The sequence below is a fragment of the Bufo bufo genome, chromosome 9, assembly GCF_905171765.1.
Source record: "Bufo bufo chromosome 9, aBufBuf1.1, whole genome shotgun sequence".
Classification (NCBI taxonomy): Eukaryota; Metazoa; Chordata; class Amphibia; order Anura; family Bufonidae; genus Bufo; species Bufo bufo.
The window spans coordinates 221,575,370-221,599,130 of record NC_053397.1 but is presented as its reverse complement, the minus strand read 5'-3'; the positions used below and the strand labels follow the sequence as shown (position 1 = coordinate 221,599,130).

Below are 23,761 nucleotides of genomic sequence, written 5' to 3'. Positions count from 1 at the left end.
CAGGTTCATCGGGGGAGCACTTCTAACAAGGCTTGCCGGGCTGAGCTGGGCAGATTTCCTTTACTTCTTGCAGTACAGAAGAGGGCGCTATCATATTGGAACCACCTACAGAACAGCAGCCCCAACTCATACCACCACCATAAAGCCCTACTGGCCAACAAGGACCACTCCAAACCATGTGGGCTGCAACAACTGATCTTCACCCTGTCCATCCAAAGCTCCCAGACACACGGCCTAAGAAAACACCAAATAAAGGATGTAATGAACAATTCTAAAGAAAACTATGTCAGAGAATGGAGAAATGACATAGCAAACTCCAAGAAACTAACTGTCTACCAATCACTGCAGAGAGAATACAAACTGGCCCCATACCTGGAGATACTCCAAGAGCCCAAAGACAGACAAGTCCTGAGAATACAAACTGGCCCCATACCTGGAGATACTCCAAGAGCCCAAAAACAGACAAGTCCTGAGAATACAAACTGGCCCCATACCTGGAGATACTCCAAGAGCCCAAAGACAGACAAGTCCTGAGAATACAAACTGGCCCCATACCTGGAGATACTCCAAGAGCCCAAAGACAGACAAGTCCTGAGCCGGTACAGACTGAGCGCCCACAGCCTGGACATGGAGTCGGGGCGGCACAGACAGACCTACAAGCCCAAGGAGAGGAGACTGTGCCAGCAGTGTGATCAGGGGGCCCTGGAGGATGAGGGCCACTTCCTGCTACAATGCCCCAAGTACTCAGCGCTGAGGGACACTCACTTCCAGAGACTATCCACTCTAATCCCAGACTTCACCTCTATGGAAGAGAAGAGGAGACTCCACATTGTGCTTGGAGAAGAGGAGCCGATGGTGAGAATAGCTGCACAATATGTCACAGGATGTCACCGACTGAGAGGAACATGAGAGACCCCGGACTGCTAAATTCCCAACATGTACTCCCCCCCTTCCCCGTTATATCATCCCTCAACCCTGAATATGTCCCCCGGATTTACCCATCACCACATATCATCCCCCCGCCAATCCACCCCCAAAAATCCTTAAATGCTTTGGCAATGCTAAAATCTACCTGGTCCTGCCAATAAAGCTTATTTTGAATTTGAATTTGAATGAGAGTGGAAAAAGAGGGAGATAGAGAGAAAGAAAAAGAGAGAGAAAGTGAGTGGGAAAGATACAAAGAGAGATAAAGAAAGAGAAAGAGAGAAAGTGATTGTGATAGAGAGATAAAGAGAGAGATACATAGAGAGAAAAACAGAAGAGAAAGAGGGAGAGAGAGAGTGACTGAGAAAGATACATAGAGAGACTGTGATAAAGAGATAAAAATAGAGAGGGAGAGAAAGATACAAAGAGAGAAAGAGAGCAAGAAAAAGAGGGAGATAGAGAGAAAAAATAGAAAGAGAAAAAGACATAGGGAGAGAGAGAAAGAGAGATAGAAAATGTATACATTGTCCTCCAACCTCCCAAATAAAGTCTATCTATCTATCTATCTATCTATCTACTCCTTGTACTACAATCCTAATCAAATGCTTGTCTTACTGACCCATATCCCAATATTCAATAGAAAAATACGTATGAATTAGGATAGTTACAAAGGCTGACTCTCCTCTGTGTCCTGCAGCCTGGACTGAAACATTGTAGCAAAGCTCCTATATTATTCACATCATTAACATGAACGTGGCAGATTTGATTTTCCTGTAAATTCTTGCTGCCCACATGTGTGAAGGCTCCACTTAGTACTGAATAAAGGCTCATACTAAGAATAGGAGATCCATCAGTCAGCTTGTTGATTGTTTCCAGTAATGTCTTTTGGTTTCCTGTTGACTAGATGTATGCACATGGAGTGATTACAATGGTGAAAATAGTTTAGAAAATAGCTTGTTATATTGATTCCTAATTTAATTATAAAAGATAGATGTGAGATACATTGCGTAAGGAGCAGAGTCCCCAGCAGCACAGAGTATTTCAGGATACAAATGGGCTGATATTGGTAGGCGAGAGGTTGCTGACCTGTGCACTCATGATGTTAGTGAGGACAGGGAGGAGTGGAAGAAACTACTTAAAGGGACACTTCTATCATTTTTTTTTATCACAAATTAACATACTATATAAATATTCTATATTTTATAGTAATATTCAAAAAACAGGTGGATGGTTTTCTGGATATTTTATAAGTCACTCCATCTGTTCTCCTTCCTGTCCTGGCTCTTCTCCAGTATCACTTAACTCTCTCAGTCAGGCCATCACTGCGGCCAGAGAGAGAACCGCGCTGTAGTGACTCCATTACAGCATCACACATTACACCAGTCTAAGCAGTGATTTTCTGTGGGCGTCTTTTACTAGTCCTATCAGGAGAACAATAAAACTGTCATAAACCCGCTATTATCATGAGGATTACCCTGCAGATAATAATTTCCTGTCACAGCAGCGGTAAACTGGCAATAAACTACCTATTTATAGAGGAGGTGTTTTCATTTGTGCAGATTGCTAAAGAAGAATAAGATGTTTCATTTGTAATGGGACCGTACTGCCAAAATGAAAAAGAAAAACTCTAAAAAAATATTAAAAAATGTTGAGATCTAAGAAAATACCCCTTTCTGATGGAAGCATTCCTTTAAAGGGGTTGGCCCCTCATAGACAATGGGGGCATAATGCTAGGATATGCCCCTATTGTCTGATAGGTGCGGGGTACCATCTCTGGGACCTGCACCTACATCGAGAACAGAGCGGGGAAAGGTGGTGGAGGACGCACTGCGCATGTGCAGCCGGCCTCCATTTATTTCTATAGGGCCATGGAAAATAGACCAGCACTGGCTCGGCTATTTCCGTCGGCCCCATAGAAATGAATGGGAGCGGTGGTCGCGTAAGCGGTGTGTGCTCCCATTCACTTGTATGGGGAGAGTGCTTGGTGGTGGCTGGAACCCGGGGTCCTCGGGCCACCGCTCTTCACACTCCATTCTCGGCATCGGTGCGGGGGTTTCAGAGGTGGGATCCGCACCTATCAGACAATGGGGGCATATCTTAGCGATCTGTCCCCATTGTCCATGATGAGACAACCCCTTTAAGCACAAATAAGAACATTAACGTGATCCTAGAAACACAAATCTGAAGACTTTATGTGGCCGTTACATAAGACAACCTGGAAGAATATAAAAAAGTAAGAAAATAACAAATGAACAAAAATGTAACAAGTTCTCCCCATCTATTTTCTAAACATTGAAAATTACGTGACATCACCTTACCTAATCTCCTAACCATTCATGTGAACAGAAAGAAGGGGTCAACGTTAATATTAGAGCTTATGTCACCTCACATTTAAAGGGTAAGTCCATAATTTAAAAAAGGTACTTTATCTCTAGGAGCAGTGTGGCGTTCTTGTCTATAGGCTTTTTCTGGTATTGCTGCTTATCCCCACTGAAGTGAACATTGTAAGTCAATGGAAAAACGTGACGCTGTTTTTGGAAATCCGATACAACCCCTTTTAACACGGCCATACAGAGTTAATATGGTGGAATCTTGGCAGCCAAACCCAAGGCACAGACAGATCTTTAAGGAGAAGTCTGCACCAATGACCATAACTATATATACTTTCGCCCCATGTCTCCGCTCACTGCGCCAAAGTACAGTGATAGGAGAGCGCCCAAACTATTGATTTAGCCTCCCCCACCTATAATGTAATATGATACACAGTAACGTCTTATCATAGATGCATATATCAATATAAATGGCTTAAGATAAGAAATGATACGTACACTTATCGGCTGACTTTTTGGCACGTCATAGACGCCTTCTTTCTTATGGCTGGTAGGAACCTAGAATTAAGTCAGATATGTTCTAGGTAAATATGGAATGTAAATGTATGACAGTCACACACAGAACAGACAGTAATGTCAGCACATGTAGAGGACATAGAGCTGGACAGCAGATATCACATGGACAGGGCGCAAGCCCACATCTATCCTAGAACAAAGAGGCTGAGAAGTCATTAGACAAAATATTAGTACAAAAAGCACATAAATAATGGGCAGAGCGGATGAGAAGTTACAGGACCTCGGATTTAGATCTTCCTCGTTTAGCTGGAGGACCACCACTGGCCATTGACCTCAGTAGAAACAGTGTAATACTCTCTTTTTCCTGTAGAGGTGCTACAGGCTAAATGAGCCCTTACATTGTGGTTCTCCACATTATAGCAGCTTATGGTGGGAGGATTCATTAGTAGCACCCCCCACCCCAAATTCATTCCAGGAACCATTGGAAACTCCACTGATCATTGAAAATCTTCTGATCAGTTACATCACAGCCGATATATATTGTATCTGCCCATGACATGCCGTGCCTGCGAGACATCACAGAAACAGTAGTGTAACTAGATAGATAGATAGACAGATAGATATGAGATAGATAGATAGATAAATAGATAAATAGATAGATAGATAGATAGATAGATAGGAGATAGATAGATAGATAGACAGATAATACACTGCTCAAAAAAATAAAGGGAACACTTAAACAACACAATGTAACTCCAAGTCAATCACACTTCTGTGAAATCAAACTGTCCACTTAGGAAGCAACACTGAGTGACAATCAATTTCACATGCTGTTGTGCAAATGGGATAGACAACAGGTGGAAATTATAGGCAATTAGCAAGACACCCCCAATAAAGGAGTGGTTCTGCAGGTGGTGACCTGACCACTTCTCAGTTCCTATGCTTCCTGGCTGATGTTTTGGTCACTTTTGAATGCTGGCGGTGCTTTCACTCTAGTGGTAGCATGAGACGGAGTCTACAACCCACACAAGTGGCTCAGGTAGTGCAGCTTATCCAGGATGGCACATCAATGCGAGCTGTGGCAAGAAGGTTTGCTGTGTCTGTCAGCGTAGTGTCCAGAGCATGGAGGCGCTACCAGGAGACAGGCCAGTACATCAGGAGACGTGGAGGAGGCTGTAGGAGGGCAACAACCCAGCGGCAGGACCGCTACCTCCGCCTTTGTGCAAGGAGGAACAGGAGGAGCACTGCCAGAGCCCTGCAAAATGACCTCCAGCAGTCCACAAATGTGCATGTGTCTGCTCAAACGGTCAGAAACAGACTCCATGAGGGTGATATGAGGGTCCGACATCCACAGGTGGGGGTTGTGCTTACAGCCCAACACCGTGCAGGACGTTTGGCATTTGCCAGAAAACACCAAGATTGGCAAATTCGCCACTGGCGCCCTGTGCTCTTCACAGATGAAAGCAGGTTCACACTGAGCACATGTGACAGACGTGACAGAGTCTGGAGACGCCGTGGAGAACGTTCTGCTGCCTGCAACATCCTCCAGCATGACCGGTTTGGCATTGGGTCAGTAATGGTGTAGGGTGGCATTTCTTTGGAGGGCCGCACAGCCCTCCATGTGCTCGCCAGAGGTAGCCTGACTGCCATTAGGTACCGAGATGAGATCCTCAGACCCCTTGTGAGACCATATGCTGGTGCGGTTGGCCCTGGGTTCCTCCTAATGCAAGACAATGCTAGACCTCATGTGGCTGGAGTGTGTCAGCAGTTCCTGCAAGACGAAGGCATTGATGCTATGGACTGGCCCGCCCGTTCCCCAGACCTGAATCCAATTGAGCACATCTGGGACATCACGTCTCGCTCTATCCACCAACGTCACATTGCACCACAGACTGTCCAGGAGTTGGCAGATGCTTTAGTCCAGGTCTGGGAGGAGATCCCTCAGGAGACCGTCCGCCACCTCATCAGGAGCATGCACAGGCGTTGTAGGGAGGTCATACAGGCACGTGGAGGCCACACACACTACTGAGCCTCATTTTGACTTGTTTTAAGGACATTACATCAAAGTTGGATCAGCCTGTAGTGTGTTTTTCCACTTTAATTTTGAGGGTGACTCCAAATCCAGACCTCCATGGGTTAAAAAATTTGATTTCCATATTTTTTTTTTGTGTGATTTTGTGGTCAGCACATTCAACTATGTAAAGAACAAAGTATTTCAGAAGAATATTTAATTAACTCAGATCTAGGATGTGTTATTTTTGTGTTCCCTTTATTTTTTTGAGCAGTGTAGATAGATGATAGATAGATAATAGATATGAGATAGATAGATGATAGATAGTGATGAGCCGCAAGGGCAATATTCTAATTCGCGATATTTCGCGAATATTTGGGCGAATATTCACCATATATTCGAGAATTCGCAAATTCATGATCTCTAGGCATTATTTTCTTGATTGCGAAAATTCGCATAAAATTCGCCTAAAGAATTGAACTGTTATTTAAAAAAATCGAATATTCGCAATCAACATATCTCGAAGTGCCGATATTCGTGATTAAAATTCGCAATTCGAATATTCGTGATCAACACTAATGATAGATAGATAATTAGAGATAGATAGATAGATAGATAGATAATAGATAGATAGATAGATAGATAGATAGATAGATATGAGATAGATAGATAGATAGATAGATATGAGATAGATAGATAGAGAGATAGATAGATAGATAATAGATAGATATAGATAGATAGGAGATAGATAGATAATAGATAGATAGATAGATAATAGATAGATAGATAGATGATAGATAGATAATAGATAGATATAGATAGATAGGAGATAGATAGATAATAGATAGATAGATATGAGATAGATAGATAGATAGATAGATAGATAGATATGAGATAGATAGATAATAGATAGATAATAGATAATAGATAGATAGATAACAGATAGATAATAGATAGATAATAGATAATAGATAGATAGATAGATAGATAGATAGATAGATAGATAGATAGATAGATAGATACAATGTCTGGAGTTCTCTATAATACAGCATCGCCCCCAGCCATTCACCAGTTGCCCTCCCTCCTTGATATGACAGAGGGGCTGCTGTTTGGCTGCCCCCCGGTGCCAGGCTGGTTGGCAGTCACGTCCCGCAGACAGGGGTGCAGTCTGACCTCCAGCATCATACACTGATCAGGATAAATACAATAATGTTCCTCAGAAGATCTCAGCAGACACCTCGCACCCCAGGGGACAGGACCGCCGCCGCCGCTGCCACCAAATGTTCTGCATAAAATGCGACAGCAAATAATTAATGATCAGAGGGTGGTGAGCCTGTCTGTAAGGGGATGTGTGTGTCTGATATACTGTACAACTGCTGAGGGAGTCAGCTATATCATCAGAATGACAACAGCAGCACAGAGGATTTCAGGAAATAAATGTTGATGTTATTGAGGTCAAAGCTGAATGTGATCATGTGGGAAAGGATATGGAGATAAGTGGGGGATTAGAGTGGACAGAGCACAGATACCCAGCAGCACAGAGTACTTCAGGAGATAACGGGAGATGAGTGTCCTGATATAGCGCAATGTGTGTGTATGTGGGGGGAGGGGGGGGGACCTGTGATGTTTTTAGTAACTACCCATAGGCATATGATATGTGCAATGTCAGGATGTGAAGATGTGACTGAAGTGGGAAGTCACAGACAGAGTTATGTAATGGAAGGAGCAGGTTCCCAAGCAGCACAAAGGATTTCAGGAAAGTGCTGTGCTGATCTTGTGGGAGATCAAAAAATGGGAGTTACACAGTGAAAGGCGCAGGGTCTACGGACCACCGGAAAGACAATTGTAATGGAACTACATGTATTAGATTTTACTTAAATCTGCAAGTAGTATAACCGCTCCAGCTCTCGTCAAACTCAAAGTGACTGGAGGACACGCCCATTCCCCACCCACAATCCCACCCAAACCACGCCTAAAATACCGCCCATTCAAATCCCCTTTTATTCTTTTAGATCCGATAAAGCGTCAGTAATTCAATTAAGTTTAATATGTTTAAAAATAAAATGATATTAAGCTTATATTAAACTCTTATTAAGCTATTATAAATATTGGTAATAGTTATTTGATCCGTGTATCTAAATATCTATAGGGTCTTTGATGATGTCACCACAGGTCCTGTTCTAATTAATTATCTATCTAACCCAAATCTATCGCTCAATAGATAAATATTTTATCTATCACTTATCTATCTCATATCTATCTATCTATCTATCTCATATCTATCTATCTATCTATCTATCTATCTATCTATCTAATATCTATCTATCTCTCATATCTATCTATCTATCTATATATCTATCTATCTATTATCTATCTATCTATCTATCTATCTATCTATCTATCTATCTATCTATCTATTATCTATCTATCTCATATCTATCTATCTATCTATCTATCTATTATCTATCTATCTATCTATCTATCTATCTATCTATCTAATATCTATCTAATATCTATCTATCTCTCATATCTATCTATCTATCTATCTATCTATCTATCTATTATCTATGTATCTATCTATCTATCTATCTATCTATCTCATATCTATCTATCTATCTATCTATCTATCTATCTATCTATCTATCTATCTATCTATCCTGCATCTATTACCTTTGATGAGCCCCTTTCCCCACCCACACCTCCCACAAACCCTCCCAGCCCCCTCCCCAAAACTGATGTCAGAGCTGATCTCACCGAAGGTCCTGTTCTAATTAATTATCTATCTAGGCCAGATCTAACGTTCAATAGATAAATATTTTATCTATATCTATCTATCTATCTATCTATCTATCTATTTTATCTAGGACCTTTGATGAGCCCCTTTCCCCGCCCTTAACCCGCACACTCCTCCCACAATCCCTCACAGCTCCGCCCAAATCTGATGTCATCGCAGGTCCTAGGTACATTTCTATCTAGCACAATCTAATTTAAGAGGGACAGCCGCGGGACTCAACTTTCCAGGGTGCCCTATTTTTTGATGACCGCGGAATCTATTTTCTGAAATGCGGCGTCCATTTTGGCAAGTGCATCAGGGAGAAGACATGTTCGGGCATGTCCTAAGACGCTATTTAAGAGTTCATAACCCCGCCCTACGGCACCCCCATAACCCCTACCAGTCCAGACCACAAATATACAAGCCTGATCACCCATATCGACGAGATTGAAAAAAGAGATGATGGGCGGTAGTTGGCTAGACACGATAGCGCTCTAACTTGCTGCGCCCCAGTGCGTTATGTAAAAGAGCCCGACACGCTCAACAAAAACACTAACATTTTTATCGCCTGTTTTACAACCGCCATACGCCAGACTTGAATTATACACACTCCTAGACAGACTGCAAGAACGTTGTCTTTATCACGACACAGACTCCGTCATAATCGGAAGTAGAGACGGCGACTGGAACCCGCCACCGTATTAAAGGTTAAGGGTAGAACTCTCAACGTCGCTAACACCCGACTTGTTAATTTTGGCAGCTTAAAAGAACTTGTGTTGGATTACTCGCGCAATCCGGATCCCGAGACGCAGAAAGCAATAGGTATAGAGCAAAACGGCATTTTCAGAAATAGGAAGCGCCGGGACATAGAGATAATACCACTACATAAAACGAAAAAAGTGCTGACGATGGACTTTACGACGCTACCTTTCGGCTATTAAACATGGCCGCGCAATTTCAACACCCGTTTTCTTGTATTTTAGCAGGGCCCTTAAATTCCAGAAATAATTGTTAATGCAAGCGGATACGCTAATGTCGCACAAACCCGACAATGTCATTTGGTTTTACGCATGATGGCAGAAATTGTACGATGAGCTCGCCCGTTTGTTTACAAATATTAGGTTTATCGAGGGAATACTGCCAAATTTTACAGACGATGACCTATTCCCGCCGGATAAGGTAAATTTGGTGGTCGTCGATGATTTTATGGAGGCGGCTTGCAAAAATCTTGAAATACAAAACGCTTTCACCAAATTCGTGCACCACAGAAATTTGAGCGTCATGTATCTTGTTCAAAACGTTTTTTTGTCAGAGTAAGAAAAGTCATAAAGTTAAACACTAAATACATTTAGTTTAAATTACAAGTTATTACGTTGGCTCGGCAAATGTACCCCGGTAAAACCCGTTTCTTTTTAGGAGCTTTAGAAAACGCTACACGCGCTCCTTACGGCTATTTACTCGTAGATTTAAGATCCTACACGCCCGTGGAACTACAGCTAAGAACCGGTTTGTTCCCGCCAGATCTTGCGCCGGTTTATGTGTGCAAAGAAAAAGCTCTAAAATGTGATATTTCTCAGCTCGACGGTCATTCTTGGTAGCGTCGCCGCTCCTGTAAAGATGTCGAACAGAGTCCGACGTAATTGGGGTCTTTTAGAAGCGTTGGTCAAAAACAAACCGACGGTCCGAAAATCAATATTACGCAGCGCCAGTAATGATTTGATATCCGCTATTGGCGAGATCGCTCTCAACATCCTCAAAGGAAAGATACCTCTTAGAGAGCGACAAAAAAATATACTGAAAAGTTGGCGCAAGGCTATAAAGAAGTTAAGCGAAAAAAGCTGTCCCATTACAAGACAAGAAGCGCATTGTGAACGAGCGCGGCGGTTTTATAGGATCACTGCTCGGCTTTGCGATACCTTTAATCACTAGCTCATAGGGTCGGCGGCTCATAATGGAGTATGCAGAGAAAATGTTCCTAGTTTCCAAACACGAGTTGGACCGTTTAAAAAAAACTGTTGTAGAAACACCGGACCAATTTAATAAGAGGGTCGCCAGATGAACCTTTTGAAACGGTTCGTACCCCTTTTAGGCAGCAGCCGATCGTAACAACAACCGCTGCGTTAACGCGAGGCTCTTTATTACCTAAAAAGAGAACGCCGCCTTTGTTACAGATGTCTTGGTTAACATTGTACCTTTTACTTTGAATGTATTTGTACGTTGCGCCTGATAATGTTTTTATTTGTTTTACTTTGTTTGGTTATCATTGTAAATTTTACTTTGACGGTATATACAAATGTATCTGTATGTAATATCTCAATGTTTTTACATAAAATGAAGTTTCAAATAAAAATGTAGTCCGTCTTTCTTTTTACAATAAATTTACTATCTCGATTAGTTAAAATTGCATAAACCGCTAGGGCGCGTCGTCGATAGCAGGTGCTTAAAAACGTCGCTAAGATGACGCCGAAATATTGAGAAAACAGTACTACCCACCAAAAGCTGTCAGTTCTCGCGGCGACGTTGAACCCTTATTCAGAGAAGTACAAAAATTTGGAATAAGAAAAGACGCTGTAAAAAATTGGTTGAACAGCGAGGATACTTACACATTGCACAAACCGGTTAAAAAATAATTTAAAGGGAGTCTGTCACCAACCTGACCGGTTTTAAACAAAGACATGACACAGATGTTACCTTTGTTTCGTTTTTCAGATCATCCAAATCGTTTTTATGATATGCTAATGAGCTGTTGCAAGTGCCCAGGGGGGGAAAGTTTGCTGAAAGTGCCCAAGTTCACCCGCCTCATTCGCGCCTAACTCCGCCCCTCAGTAAACTCCGGCCAGCCCTGTGGCTCTGTGACATCATATATCCCTATAGGCCATTCGCGCATCGCTGCTGGGCCCGGGCATGCGCAGTGTTTTGCCCACAGTGGGAAGAGGCACAGAGATATGCAGTGCGCATGCACCAGTTACTGGCATAAAATCGGCGCATACGCACTGCATATCTCTGTGCCTCTGCGATGCACGAACGGCCTATAGGGAAATATGATGTCACAGAGCCACAGGGCGGGCCTGAGCTTACTGAGGGGCGGAGTTAGGCGCGAGTGAAGCGGGGGAACTTGGGCACTTTCAGCAAACTCTCCGCCCCTGGGCACTTGCGACAGCTGATTAGCATATCATAAAAACTACTTTTTGGGCGATTTGGATGATCTGAAAAACGAAACAAAGGTAACATCTGTGTCATGTCTTTGTGCCCCACTGAACTATGTGATCGGTTTAAAACCGGTCAGGTTGGTGACAGAATCCCTTTAAAAGAAACAAAGTCCAATGGCAGGCCGATCTCGTGTCGATGATAGATTTTTCTAAAGAAAATAACCGTGTAAAATACTTGCTAACGGTCGTTGATATTCTTTCGAAATATGCTTGAGTGTCGGAACTCTCCAATAAATCCGGGGCGAAAGTGGCAGCCACTTTTGAACAGATATTTACGTTAAGCGGTCGGTCCCCCAGGGAACTTCAGACGGATCAGGCTCGAGAGTTTATAAACAAGTCTATGGGAAAACTTTGTGAAGCCTTTAAAATACATCATTTTTTAACTTTGAATACAGTAAAAGCGTCGTTGGCTGAGCGTTTTAATAGAACGCTGAAAACAAGAATGTGGCGTTATCTTAGAGAGCAAAACACATACAGATACATTGACAAGTTACAAGACCTGGTGTATAGTTATCATCGCACGTACCACAGAACCATAAGGTGTCGTCCTGTTGATGTAACAAAAGAGAACTCTTTAACCATTTGGAAAAACATCGACAGCGATTACGCCGCTATAAGAAAAGTTAAACCGTTATTAAAAATAGGCGATCACGTCAGAATTGTACGCTATAAGGGGACGTTAGCGAAGGGTTATGAGGAAACCTATACGGACGAGATATTCACCATTTACGCCGTAAACACTAAGGGCCTCAGACCCCTTTATAAGTTGAAAGACTTGTCCGAAGAGCTCATTGAAGGATCGTTCTACGCGGAAGAAGTCCAAAAGGTACGCATTTATTGGATAGAAAAAATCGTGAAAAAGAAGGTTAGGGGAAAAACGCTGTATTTTGTAAAGATGGTCGGTTACCTCGAAAAGTTTAACTCTTGGGTACCGGAAAAGCAGTTGGTGAGCGTGTAAACTATGGAAGTCAGATCGTTTTTTTATTACGCTGCCCTGCAATGCCTCCTCCAAACTTTACCCCGAAAATACCATCGCCGATTACACCACTAAATTAGCAAAAGCCGTCCATCTTCGCGGGCCTTATGAAGCTGCAATAGAAGAGATTTAGTACCCTCAGTACCCAGAGATGGTGTATTCTACGTCGCACATCGCGATGATCCGATCGGAGAGTTTTTTGTTAAATCGGGGTATTGCCCTAATATGAACGAACTGATCAAAACCATTAATAACAAACTTGATTCTATAAAAATACCACCTGATTAATTGTGCCTAAGATACGACGATATTGACAGAACCGTTTATGTAACGAAATCGCCCTTATACGAGTTCATACCTGGTGAAAAGTTAGGCAGTATATTGGGTCTTCAGGGATATTCGCGCGAACAAGAATGTAGGCGCGGAGCACATAGTTTTGCGTGACAACGAATCTCGTTTGTCAGTTTTAGAACATTTTAACGGATGTTTTAGCCAGCGATGATTTTTTTAGTTTTAACAAAAGAGAACACTTCTTTACCTATAAAGAGAAAATAACCCCGATATTAAAGCCGGATATTATACAATGTTTGTTTATACCGATATCATTCAGCATCAACTTGTTGCCGATAGTTACGTACAGCTTTTAAGAACAGTGTAGCTGAGCGGCAATAAAGTAGAACCGACTAAGAGACCTTCGCTGCCAGAAAACAAGAAGCCGGTCACCGAGCGACATCTAATTAACAGATAAGGCTTTTGTACATGACGCATCCGCCGAGTACGCAAAATCAGAGTTGGATATCTTGCAAATACCACCTACCACCGCAAAGAAGTATTGAAAAATCGCTTTACGTAGAGGTACAACCGATAGCGGCCATTGCCGACAACGCGCCTTTGGAGTTCTTTATCTCGGGCAGCGGTGAATATTATTACGACCTAAATAACACGTCGTTTGCAGAATCGTTAGCCGGGATAACACACCCATACCCGACGGATCCCGCGTCGCCCTTATTGACTACCCTATTGCCAGCCTTTTTAATCAATTGGACATAACGCTCGGCGACACGTTGATTTCTACAAGCGACAACCTTTTTACGTATAGAGCGTATATAGAGTCCCTAATAAATTATAATTCACAGACTTTAACGGCGCAATTTACAGCCGGCTTATTCTATAAAGATACTGCGGGGCATCATGAGGACAGGGCTCTCGACGGCCGTAATGTCGGTTTCGCCAAGAGAGCGCAGTATACGACTCACTCTAGAAGTGTAGAATTAATGGGCCCCATTTACACCGATATATTTAATCAGCAGAAGTTAATACTGAACGGATTAGATCTAAAGATAAAGTTGACCAGAAACAAAGACTCCTTCTGTCTTATGTCTGCCGAGGCGACTCATTTTAAAGTCCAAATACAGCACGCGTCAAAAGAGTTCAAGTATCGCCCGCTGTGATAATCGGACACAGTCGCGCTCTGTTAACCGCTAATGCAAAGTACTCTGTCGATCGCACGTCGTTTAAAGTGTATAGCGTTCCCGCCGGTACTCGCATATCTAACCACGAGAATCTTTTTCTGGGAAACATCCCAAAAACAGTAATTCTAGCGTTTGTGGCCAACAGATCATTTTCCGGGAATTACCAAAGAAATTCTTTGTGCTTCAATCACTATAACGTGAATTATGCCGCCTTATATTTGAACGGACAACAGATACCCGCAAAACCGCTGACGCCTAATTTTCGATTCGGCTGTTGGTGAATATATATGTCGCTCGTACACATTTCGGGGAAGCAAAAGGCTGACAGCGCTTTATCCGTGGATCGGTCAGAATTTTTGAACGGGTACACTTTGTTCGCTTTTGATTTATCGCCGGATCAAGAACCCGGCGGACATTTCTCTCTAGTAAAAACTGGAAATCTCAGAGCTGAAATTAGATTTGCTGAGCCGGCGGTAAACACTATTAACATGATTGTGTATTCCGTCTACGAAAATATTGTTGAAATAAACAATAGAAGGGAAGTTTTATATTATTTTCAATAAAAATGAATAATTATGAAATTATCTGCGTTATCAAAGTCGACTTTCATGCCCGCCGCATATTTAAAAGCGTATTTCCGTGCGATTTATTACCGTAAAATAAAATCATCGACCGGCGGCCTATATTGTAAATACGGACAATTTGTATCAGCGGGGAAAGCACTGGATTTTAATGATATTATACCCAAAAGGTGTCTCTATATTTTTTGATAGTTATGGATTATCGCCCACAAATTAAATATTTCCTGGCGAATTTATAAATTTTTTATCTAAAAATTCAAAGACTATAAGGTATCAAAACAGACAAATACAGGACGCCGTTAGTTCGGTCTGCGGGCATTACTGCATCTCTATCTTACATTGTATCACTAAAGGCATGTGTTTTGAAAATGTCTTAAAAATGTTTATGAGCGATTTTAGAAAAAATTGCTGTGTTGTACGTGACTTTGTAACAAAGCGCATGAAACAATTATATATACGTTGCTGCAATTACGCACAAACGTGTCTACCCTACTGGTTATTGGAAAATGTACCGTGATGCGTCGTAAATAAAGACATTTTGCTTAAATCACGTAGGACTTCGATTTTTATTAAACATAATTACGTAAGGAAGCCAATTTCCTTTTGTCTGGACTGGTAGGGGTTATAAGGGGTGCCATGGGGCGTGGTTATGAACTCTTAAATAGCGTCTTAGGACATACCTGAATATGTCTTCAACATGCTCGGACGTACCCTGACGCGCTTCGCAAAATGGACGCCGTATTTCAGAAAATGGACGCTGCGGTCCAAAAATAGGGCTGCTGAATTAGCACCCTGGAAAGTTGAGTCCCGCGGCTGTCCCTCTTAAAGGGAACCTGTCATGTGTTTATCGCCCCATGAACAAAATAGCCCTTATTATAATTACTAATTGCAATAGTTTATTCCTTCCCCTTTTTTTTTTTACTTTAGTAATATAGTACCTTTGCATTCCCTGTTATTCATTTTCCCGCCAATTATTAAAATGAATGAATGATGTAATAAACCACGCCCCTTTTATCATCTACAGCTCTTTTTTTATTTTATTTATGGCCATGAATTCTCGTCTCAAATCCTGCGCATGCGCGCTGTCTGATCAGTGCAATGTTCTAAATGCAAAACCAAATAAAGTGTGGGGCAGCAGGGAGAGTCTGTGTGAGCAGCGAGGCTGGCTGCTGCGCGCCCACTGCACAGTACAAGTCAAGCCGGAGAACGCTTACCCGAGACGTACACTCTGCCCGCCAAATAACTCCTGCTTGTACTGGTCCACCGGAAGTGAGGATGAGCCGACGCATACCCAGTTTACTTTCAGATATGAATGTGCAGCATTACACTGATCAGACAGCGCGCATGCGCGGGAACTTTGATTTTCTGGACAAGTGAATAGGGGAGTGGCTACAGCGCTGAATAGAAAAACCGCTGGACTCGTATCAAAGTTAGACATCACGCCGGACTCAAATCAGCTCATTAAAATGCGGCATCTTTGTGTGTATATTATGAGGCTAACCATCTGTCACACCAGTCAGTGAATACATCTAAGGTACTTTTTAATAGTTAATGATTGTATATAATGAGTTATATTATAATCAAATACCCACATGACAGGTTTCCTATAAATTAGATATGTTCTAGATAGAAATGTACCTAGGACCCGCGATGACATCAGCTTTGGGCGGGGCTGGGAGGGTTTGTGGGAGGAGTGTGCGGGTTATGGGCGGGGAAACGGAGCTCATCAAAGGTCCTAGATAAAATAGATAGAGAGATAGATGGATACATTGATAGATAGATAGATATAGATAAAATATTTATCTATTGAACGTTAGATCTAGCCTAGATAGATAATTAATTTGAACAGGACCTTCAGGGAGATCAGCTCTGACATCAGTTTTGGGGCGGGGGCTGGGAGGGTTATGGGCGGGGAAAGAAGCTCATCAAAGGTCCTAGATAAAATAGATGCGGGATAGATAGATAAATAGATAGATAGATAGATTGTTAGATAGATAAAAGATTTATCTATTGAGCGATAGATTTGGGTTAGATAGATAATAAATTAGAACAGGACCTGTGGTGACATCATCAAAGATCCTATAGATAGTTAGATACACGGATCAAATAACTATTACCAATATTTATAATAGCTTAATAAGAGTTTAATATAAGCTTAATATCATTTTATTTTTAAACTTAATTGAATTACTGACTCTTTATCGGATCTAAAAGAATAAAAGGGGATTTGAATGGGCGGTATTTTAGGCGTGGTTTGGGCGGGATTGTGAGCGGGGTTATAAGCAGGGTGGGGCGGGGTTATGGGTGGTAAAGGGTCGTGGTCACCTGTCACTTTGAGTTTGACGAGAGCTGGAGAGGTTATACTACTTCTGCAAAATCTCAGGACCACTCCTTATATCTGACATTAGGCTATTTTAAATTAGTTGTTTCTGTAGCAGTTTTTATAAAAATGGTGCAGTTTTGCGACAATAAAAAAAAACAAGGCAAAAATCATCTCACAAACCGTCCCTCTGTGAGGCTGAAGTCAGGAGTTCTTTACGCCCCAACAGTATAACAGAAACAATGTAACAGTTAAATTAATAACTCAAAAAAACAGCAACAAATGTAAAATGAAACAGTAACTGGGATAAAATATCCCCCAATAATTCACAGAGGTTCAAGATTGTCAACCGTCCAGAAATTTCTGGACAGTCCGTAAAAATAAGCAATTTTTTTCCTGTGTCCGTAAAAAAAAAATTGATATGTCCATGATTGGTTCTTGACTAGATTATTTTGGTGCTAATTATCATCATTCCCAGTACATGCTGGTGATGAGTCCTTACCCGTACACTGAGCTGCAGACCGGAATTATTCATATTATTTATCAGCCATTATAGTTTTCCAATTTGTTTGTAAAAAATGTTGCCTGTCCGTGATTTTAGGACAAGTTGTCCAGAAAAAGAAAAAATCTGGTTGGTTACTCTTCAGAGGTTGTATTAAAGGGGTATTCCAGAGAGGATAACTATTAGATCGGGGAGGGTCCTACCGCTGGGACCCCCACCAATCAGGTCGGGCATGTGTGCGACCCCTCCATTAATTTCTATGGGAGTTCTGGAGATGAGTCCCCACCAATCTAATAGTATTCCCCTATCCTGTGGATAGGAGAAAACTTAAAGGGGTATTTATTTTGGTTAAAACAAGTTATCCCTTACCCGCAGGATAGGGGATAACTATCAAATTGGTGGGGGACCCAGCTATCAAATTTTAATGATCGGTGGGGGACCCAGCGGTAGGACCCCTACCAATTTGATATTTATTTCCTATCCCGTGGGTAAGGGATAACTTGTTATAATCGGAATGAATACCCCTTTGAGTCCTGGGACGTCTTAAGGAGTAATTAATAGGACAATCTCAACTAGAACAACTGCGGGCAAGGCAGAAGCCATTGTATCTGGAGCCACTCCTCAACCTACGTCATAATATTCATCACCGCAAACCAGATGTCATATGGAAGTGAGATGATACAAGCACCAACTACATACAACCTGACGCTGCTATTTATAACGGGTGGTAAAAGGTACACCAACCCCAGATGATACACAATACTGCAAAGGTGGGCGAGAAAGGGTGTGAGGGCTTTAGAATGAGGGATCGGGAAAAAGAAAAAATCATTCACAAATACCTTCATGTTTAATATTTAAAAAAAATATAGAGTAATGAAGAAACAACAAATGAAAGCAATATAATTAAAGAGCACAATCGCCTCTGATCAAAATAATATCGTTAATGCACAAAATTAATGGAGACAGATTTGAGTCACTTAGCTACATATTACTTGTCCTGTACTGAGTTACATCCTGTATCATACTCCAGAGCTGCACTCACTATTCTGCTGGTGCAGTCACTGTGTACGTACATTACTTATCCTGTACTGATCCTGAGTTACATCCTGTATTATACTCCAGAGCTGCACTCACTATTCTGCTGGTGCAGTCACTGTGTACATACATTACTTATCCTGTACTGATCCTTGGTTATATTCAGTATTATCCTCCAGAGCTGCACTCCCTATTCTGCTGGTGCAGTCACTGTGTACATGCATTACTTATCCTGTACTGATCCTTTATTTACATCCTGTATTATACTCCAGAGCTGCACTCACTGTTCTGCTGGTGCAGTCACTGTGTACATACATTACTTATCCTGTACTGATCCTGAGTTACATCCTGTATTATACTCCAGAGCTGCACTCACTATTCTGCTGGTGCAGTCACTGTGTACATACATTATATTACTTATCCTGTACTGATCCTGAGTTACATCCTGTATTATACTCCAGAGCTGCACTCACTATTCTGCTGGTGCAGTCACTGTGTACATACATTATATTACTTATCCTGTACTGATCCTGAGTTACATCCTGTATTATACTCCAGAGCTGCACTCACTATTCTGCTGGTGCAGTCACTGTGTACATACATTACTTATCCTGTACTGATCCTGAGTTACATCCTGTATTATACTCCAGAGCTGCACTCACTATTCTGCTGGTGTAGTCACTGTGTACATACATTACTTATCCTGTACTGATCCTGAGTTACATCCTGTATTATACTCCTGAGCTGCACTCACTATTCTGCTGGTGCAGTCACTGTGTACATACATTACTTATCCTGTACTGATCCTGAGTGACATCCTGTATTATACTCCAGAGCTGTATTCACACATTCGTCCTAAGTAACGTAACTGTATATCTATTTTCATGGACATCAATAACTAAAAGTGTGATACAGGGACCCTGACAACCTTCCTGATCTACAATCTCTGGGTGTCAGAACTTCATATCTCCATAACCCAGTTGGAAAAGTCAACTGAATAAGTTATCTGCAAATCCATTGCAAGTCTTGGGGGGGGAATCGAAGTCAATCTTGCTTGACTCTGCGATGGAATACTTTTTTAGCACATTTATCAAATGTCTCCTGTTACTTGATACATTTGTCTTATTCTTAGACCTGACACTTGTGTCTAGAGAAGCTCCTCCAGTGACACTCATGAACCACACCTACTTTTTCACCCACATTACAAAACTGGAGTGAGTGGTATAAAAATGCAAAAAGTCTCAAAATTTTGCACAATGTAGTGCAAAAAGTCGCAAAAGCCCTATTTTTGTGACTTTTTGATGCCGAATCCTGGAGTGAAGGTCTGATAAATCAGGGCACTAATAGTTTTTTCAATAAAATCCATACATTTTAAATCATTAGAAATAAAGAGCATCCCTCGTAAATGTACACGACCGGCAGCGCGGTAATATCACGTCACATGTCTGACTACGGCGAGTTTCACACCGGCGCTCTTAGATCCGACAGGGAACAGCCTGTCAGATCTCTCTGCATTCCTTCATTGCCAGAAGCAACCGCATCGCCGTCCGGCCCCATTCACTATAATGTGGACCGGCAGAGAAGCGGCAGCAAATATGCACCAAATCAGCCGGACGAAAACAGCTACGTGCAGTGTATTTCGTATGGGCGATTCCCGGTGTGAATAGCGACATCCGGTGCCAGGTAGCGTCCAGCAATGCTGGATCCAGACTTCCCCGGCAGACTGATCCATGCCGGAATAGCCTGCCGAAGATGTCTAACGCTACTGTGGAACTCGCCTAAAACAACGAAAAAGTAATGAATCTCAGTGTAACGATTACTGTGAATACAAACAAACCCAAAGAAGATTCTAAAGAACTTTGGGGGTCATTTATTAAGACCTCCTTTTAGAAGCTGTTCCTAATAACCCCTACAGCTTCCTTGGCTGAGGGTTAGGTCTGAACCTGGACACATCTCGATCTGTACTCATGGAGCTTTTCACGCGCTGATGCTCCCCCTTTCCTTGCACTGAATCACGCAGGGGAAGGGAATTTTCTTGAGATCCGGTGACGTCACCGGGCTCTCCATGGGTAAGCAGTGAGCCCAGTGATGTCACCGGCACCAATGGGAGGTCTTTAAAGTTTAGCGCTGCCCAAGCCTGTTTTTACAGGCCAGGGCAGCTCTGAAGACCGATCAGAGCCGGTGATGTCACTGCTAGGCGGAATGTAATCAAACAGGGGACCATCAGAGGGTAAAAAGCTCCGAAGCTCCACTCATTCATGTTGATTGAGTGCAGATTGCGTTGTGTCCAGGTTCAGGTTTGAACCCAGACAACCCCTTTAAGAATATTTATTGGATCTTCTGTATTTCCAGGGAGGAAATTGTAGTGACTTGTACAATATACACAATGGCCATATGTTATAAACTGTGCCGTGTCACAATTTATTGTTCAGCTTCTCTGGAGAGCAAGACCAGTCATATGTGAAATATCCACCACGTGGACCATACTATAATACTGGAGTATTATAGTAATATATTCCTGTACATAGGAGCAGTATTATAGTAGTTATATTCTTGTACATAGGAGGCAGTATTATAGTAGTTATATCCTTGTACATAGGAGCAGTATTATAGTAGTTATATTCTTGTACATAGGAGGCAGTATTATAGTAGTTATATTCTTGTACATAGGAGCAGTATTATAGTAGTTATATTCTTGTACATAGGAGGCAGTATTATAGTAGTTATATTCCTGCACATAGGAGGCAGTATTATAGTAGTTATATTCTTGTACATAGGAGGCAGTATTATAGTAGTTATATTCTTGTACATAGGAGCAGTATTATAGTAGTTACATTCTTGTACATAGGAGGCAGTATTATAGTAGTTATATTCTTGTACATAGGAGGCAGTATTATAGTAGTTATATTCTTGTACATAGGAGCAGTATTATAGTAGTTATATTCTTGTACATAGGAGCAGTATTATAGTAGTTATATTCTTGTACATAGGAGCAGTATTATAGTAGTTATATTCTTGTACATAGGACGCAGTGTTATAGTAGTTATATTCTTGTACATAGAAGGCAGTATTATAGTAGTTATATTCTTGTACATAGGAGGCAGTATTATAGTAGTTATATTCTTGTACATAGGAGGCAGTATTATAGTAGTTATATTCTTGTACATAGGAGCAGTATTATAGTAGTTATATTCTTGTACATAGGAGGCATTTTTATAGTAGTTATATTCTAGTACATAGGAGCAGTATTATAGTAGTTATATTCTTGTACATAGGAGCAGTATTATAGTAGTTATATTCTTGTACATGGGAGCAGTATTATATTACTTATATTCTTGTACATAGGAGGCAGTATTATAGTACTTATATTCTTGTACATAGGAGCAGTATTATAGTAGTTATATTCTTGTACATAGAAGGCAGTATTATAGTAGTTATATTCTTGTACGTAGGAGCAGTATTATAGTAGTTATATTCTTGTACATAGGAGGCAGTATTATAGTAGTTATATTCTTGTACATAGGAGCAGTATTATAGTAGTTATATTCTTGTACATAGGAGTAGTATTATAGTAGTTATATTCTTGTACATAGGAGCAGTATTATAGTACTTATATTCTTGTACATAGAAGGCAGTATTATAGTACTTATATTCTTGTACAGAGGAGCAGTATTATAGCAGTTATATTCTTGTACATAGGAGCAGTATTATAGTAGTTATATTCTTGTACATAGGAGCAGTATTATAGCAGTTATATTCTTGTACATAGGAGCAGTATTATAGTAGTTATATTCTTGTACATAGAAGGCAGTATTATAGTAGTTATATTCTTGTACATAGGAGTAGTATTATAGTAGTTATATTATTGTACATAGGAGCAGTATTATAGTAGTTATATTCTTGTACATAGGAGCAGTATTATAGTAGTTATATTATTGTACATAGGAGGCAGTATTATAGTAGTTATATTCTTGTACATAGGAGTAGTATTATAGTAGTTATATTCTTGTACATAGGAGCAGTATTATTTATATTCTTGTACATATGTCATATAACGTATGATGATTACAGTATATTTCTTCATATTATTTCAGTTATGACTGGAGTTGCTGTTCATAGTTATCTTACTTGTGGTCTTTCATTGTGCTGTATAGATATACCTGTATTTTTTTCCCTTTTCACGTTATATAACATCAGAGATGTTAGGGTTAGTAGACAATGTGATTATTCCTGTGGCAGTGCTAGTACCTGATATATGCTTTCCTCAGTGTCTGGATCACGTATGGACTCGTGGCCAGCTTCGAACACTATGTACTATACCCCAGGATCCAGCAGAGGAGAGTGAGCGCAAGTGAGAGCAGGAAAAATAGAAAAGACGGAAATTCAGATACAAAGTGAAGAAAGCAGCAAAACAGAGAATTTCAAAAGCACACAAATAGCATCTTATATCTCATCAGGGAGTTCAGTCTGAATGTCTTACCTTAGGCAAGCTCTATTAAGTACCGTAACACATAGAACAGCTTCTGATGGCTCCAGATCTATAATTTGTTGGTACCCCCATTCCTGCACTATGTGTCCACAAACTGACCATGGAATGCATAGAGAGGATTTTCCCTGGAGACCTCTCCATTATGTCTGCATGCACAGGAGTCCTCTCCATTATGTCCGCTTGCACAGGAGTCCTCTCAATTATGTCCGCATGCACAGTAGTCCTCTCAATTATGTCCGCATGCACAGGAGTCCTCTCAATTATGTCCGCATGCACAGTAGTCCTCTCCATTATGTACGCTTGCACAGGAGTCCTCTCCATTATGTCCGCATGCACAGGAGTCCTCTCCATTATGTCCGCATGCACAGGAGTCCTCTCCATTATGTGCGCATACACAGGAGTCCTCTCCATTATGTCTGCATGCACAGGAGTCCTCTCCATTATGTGCGCATGCACAGGAGTCCTCTCCATTATGTGCGCATGCACAGGCGTCCTCTCCATTATGTCCGAATGAACAGGAGTCCTCTGCATTATGTCCGCATGCACAGGAGTCCTCTCCATTATGTCCGCATACACAGGAGTCCTCTCCATTATGTGAGCATTCACAGGAGTCCTCTCCATTA

General features: G+C 41.4%; 1 protein-coding gene across 11 annotated transcripts in view; it reads right to left on the bottom strand.

The window, feature by feature from the left end:
• Window positions 1-23,761, bottom strand: part of DAB1 (DAB adaptor protein 1) — a 230,960-nt gene that overhangs the window by 48,051 nt on the left and 159,148 nt on the right. For 5 of the 11 annotated variants that reach the window (XM_040408230.1, XM_040408231.1, XM_040408234.1 and 2 more), the window contains exons 8-9: window positions 22,898-22,963; window positions 3,753-3,812 (exon numbers count right to left, since the gene is read on the bottom strand). The exons of 1 other annotated variant lie outside the window; for it this stretch is intronic. In XM_040408230.1, coding sequence (XP_040264164.1) covers window positions 3,753-3,812; window positions 22,898-22,963 — 126 coding nt within the window. The remainder of the gene's footprint in view (window positions 1-3,752; window positions 3,813-22,897; window positions 22,964-23,761) is intronic. 5 more of the 11 variants (XM_040408233.1, XM_040408236.1, XM_040408235.1 and 2 more) reach the window with 1 other exon arrangement.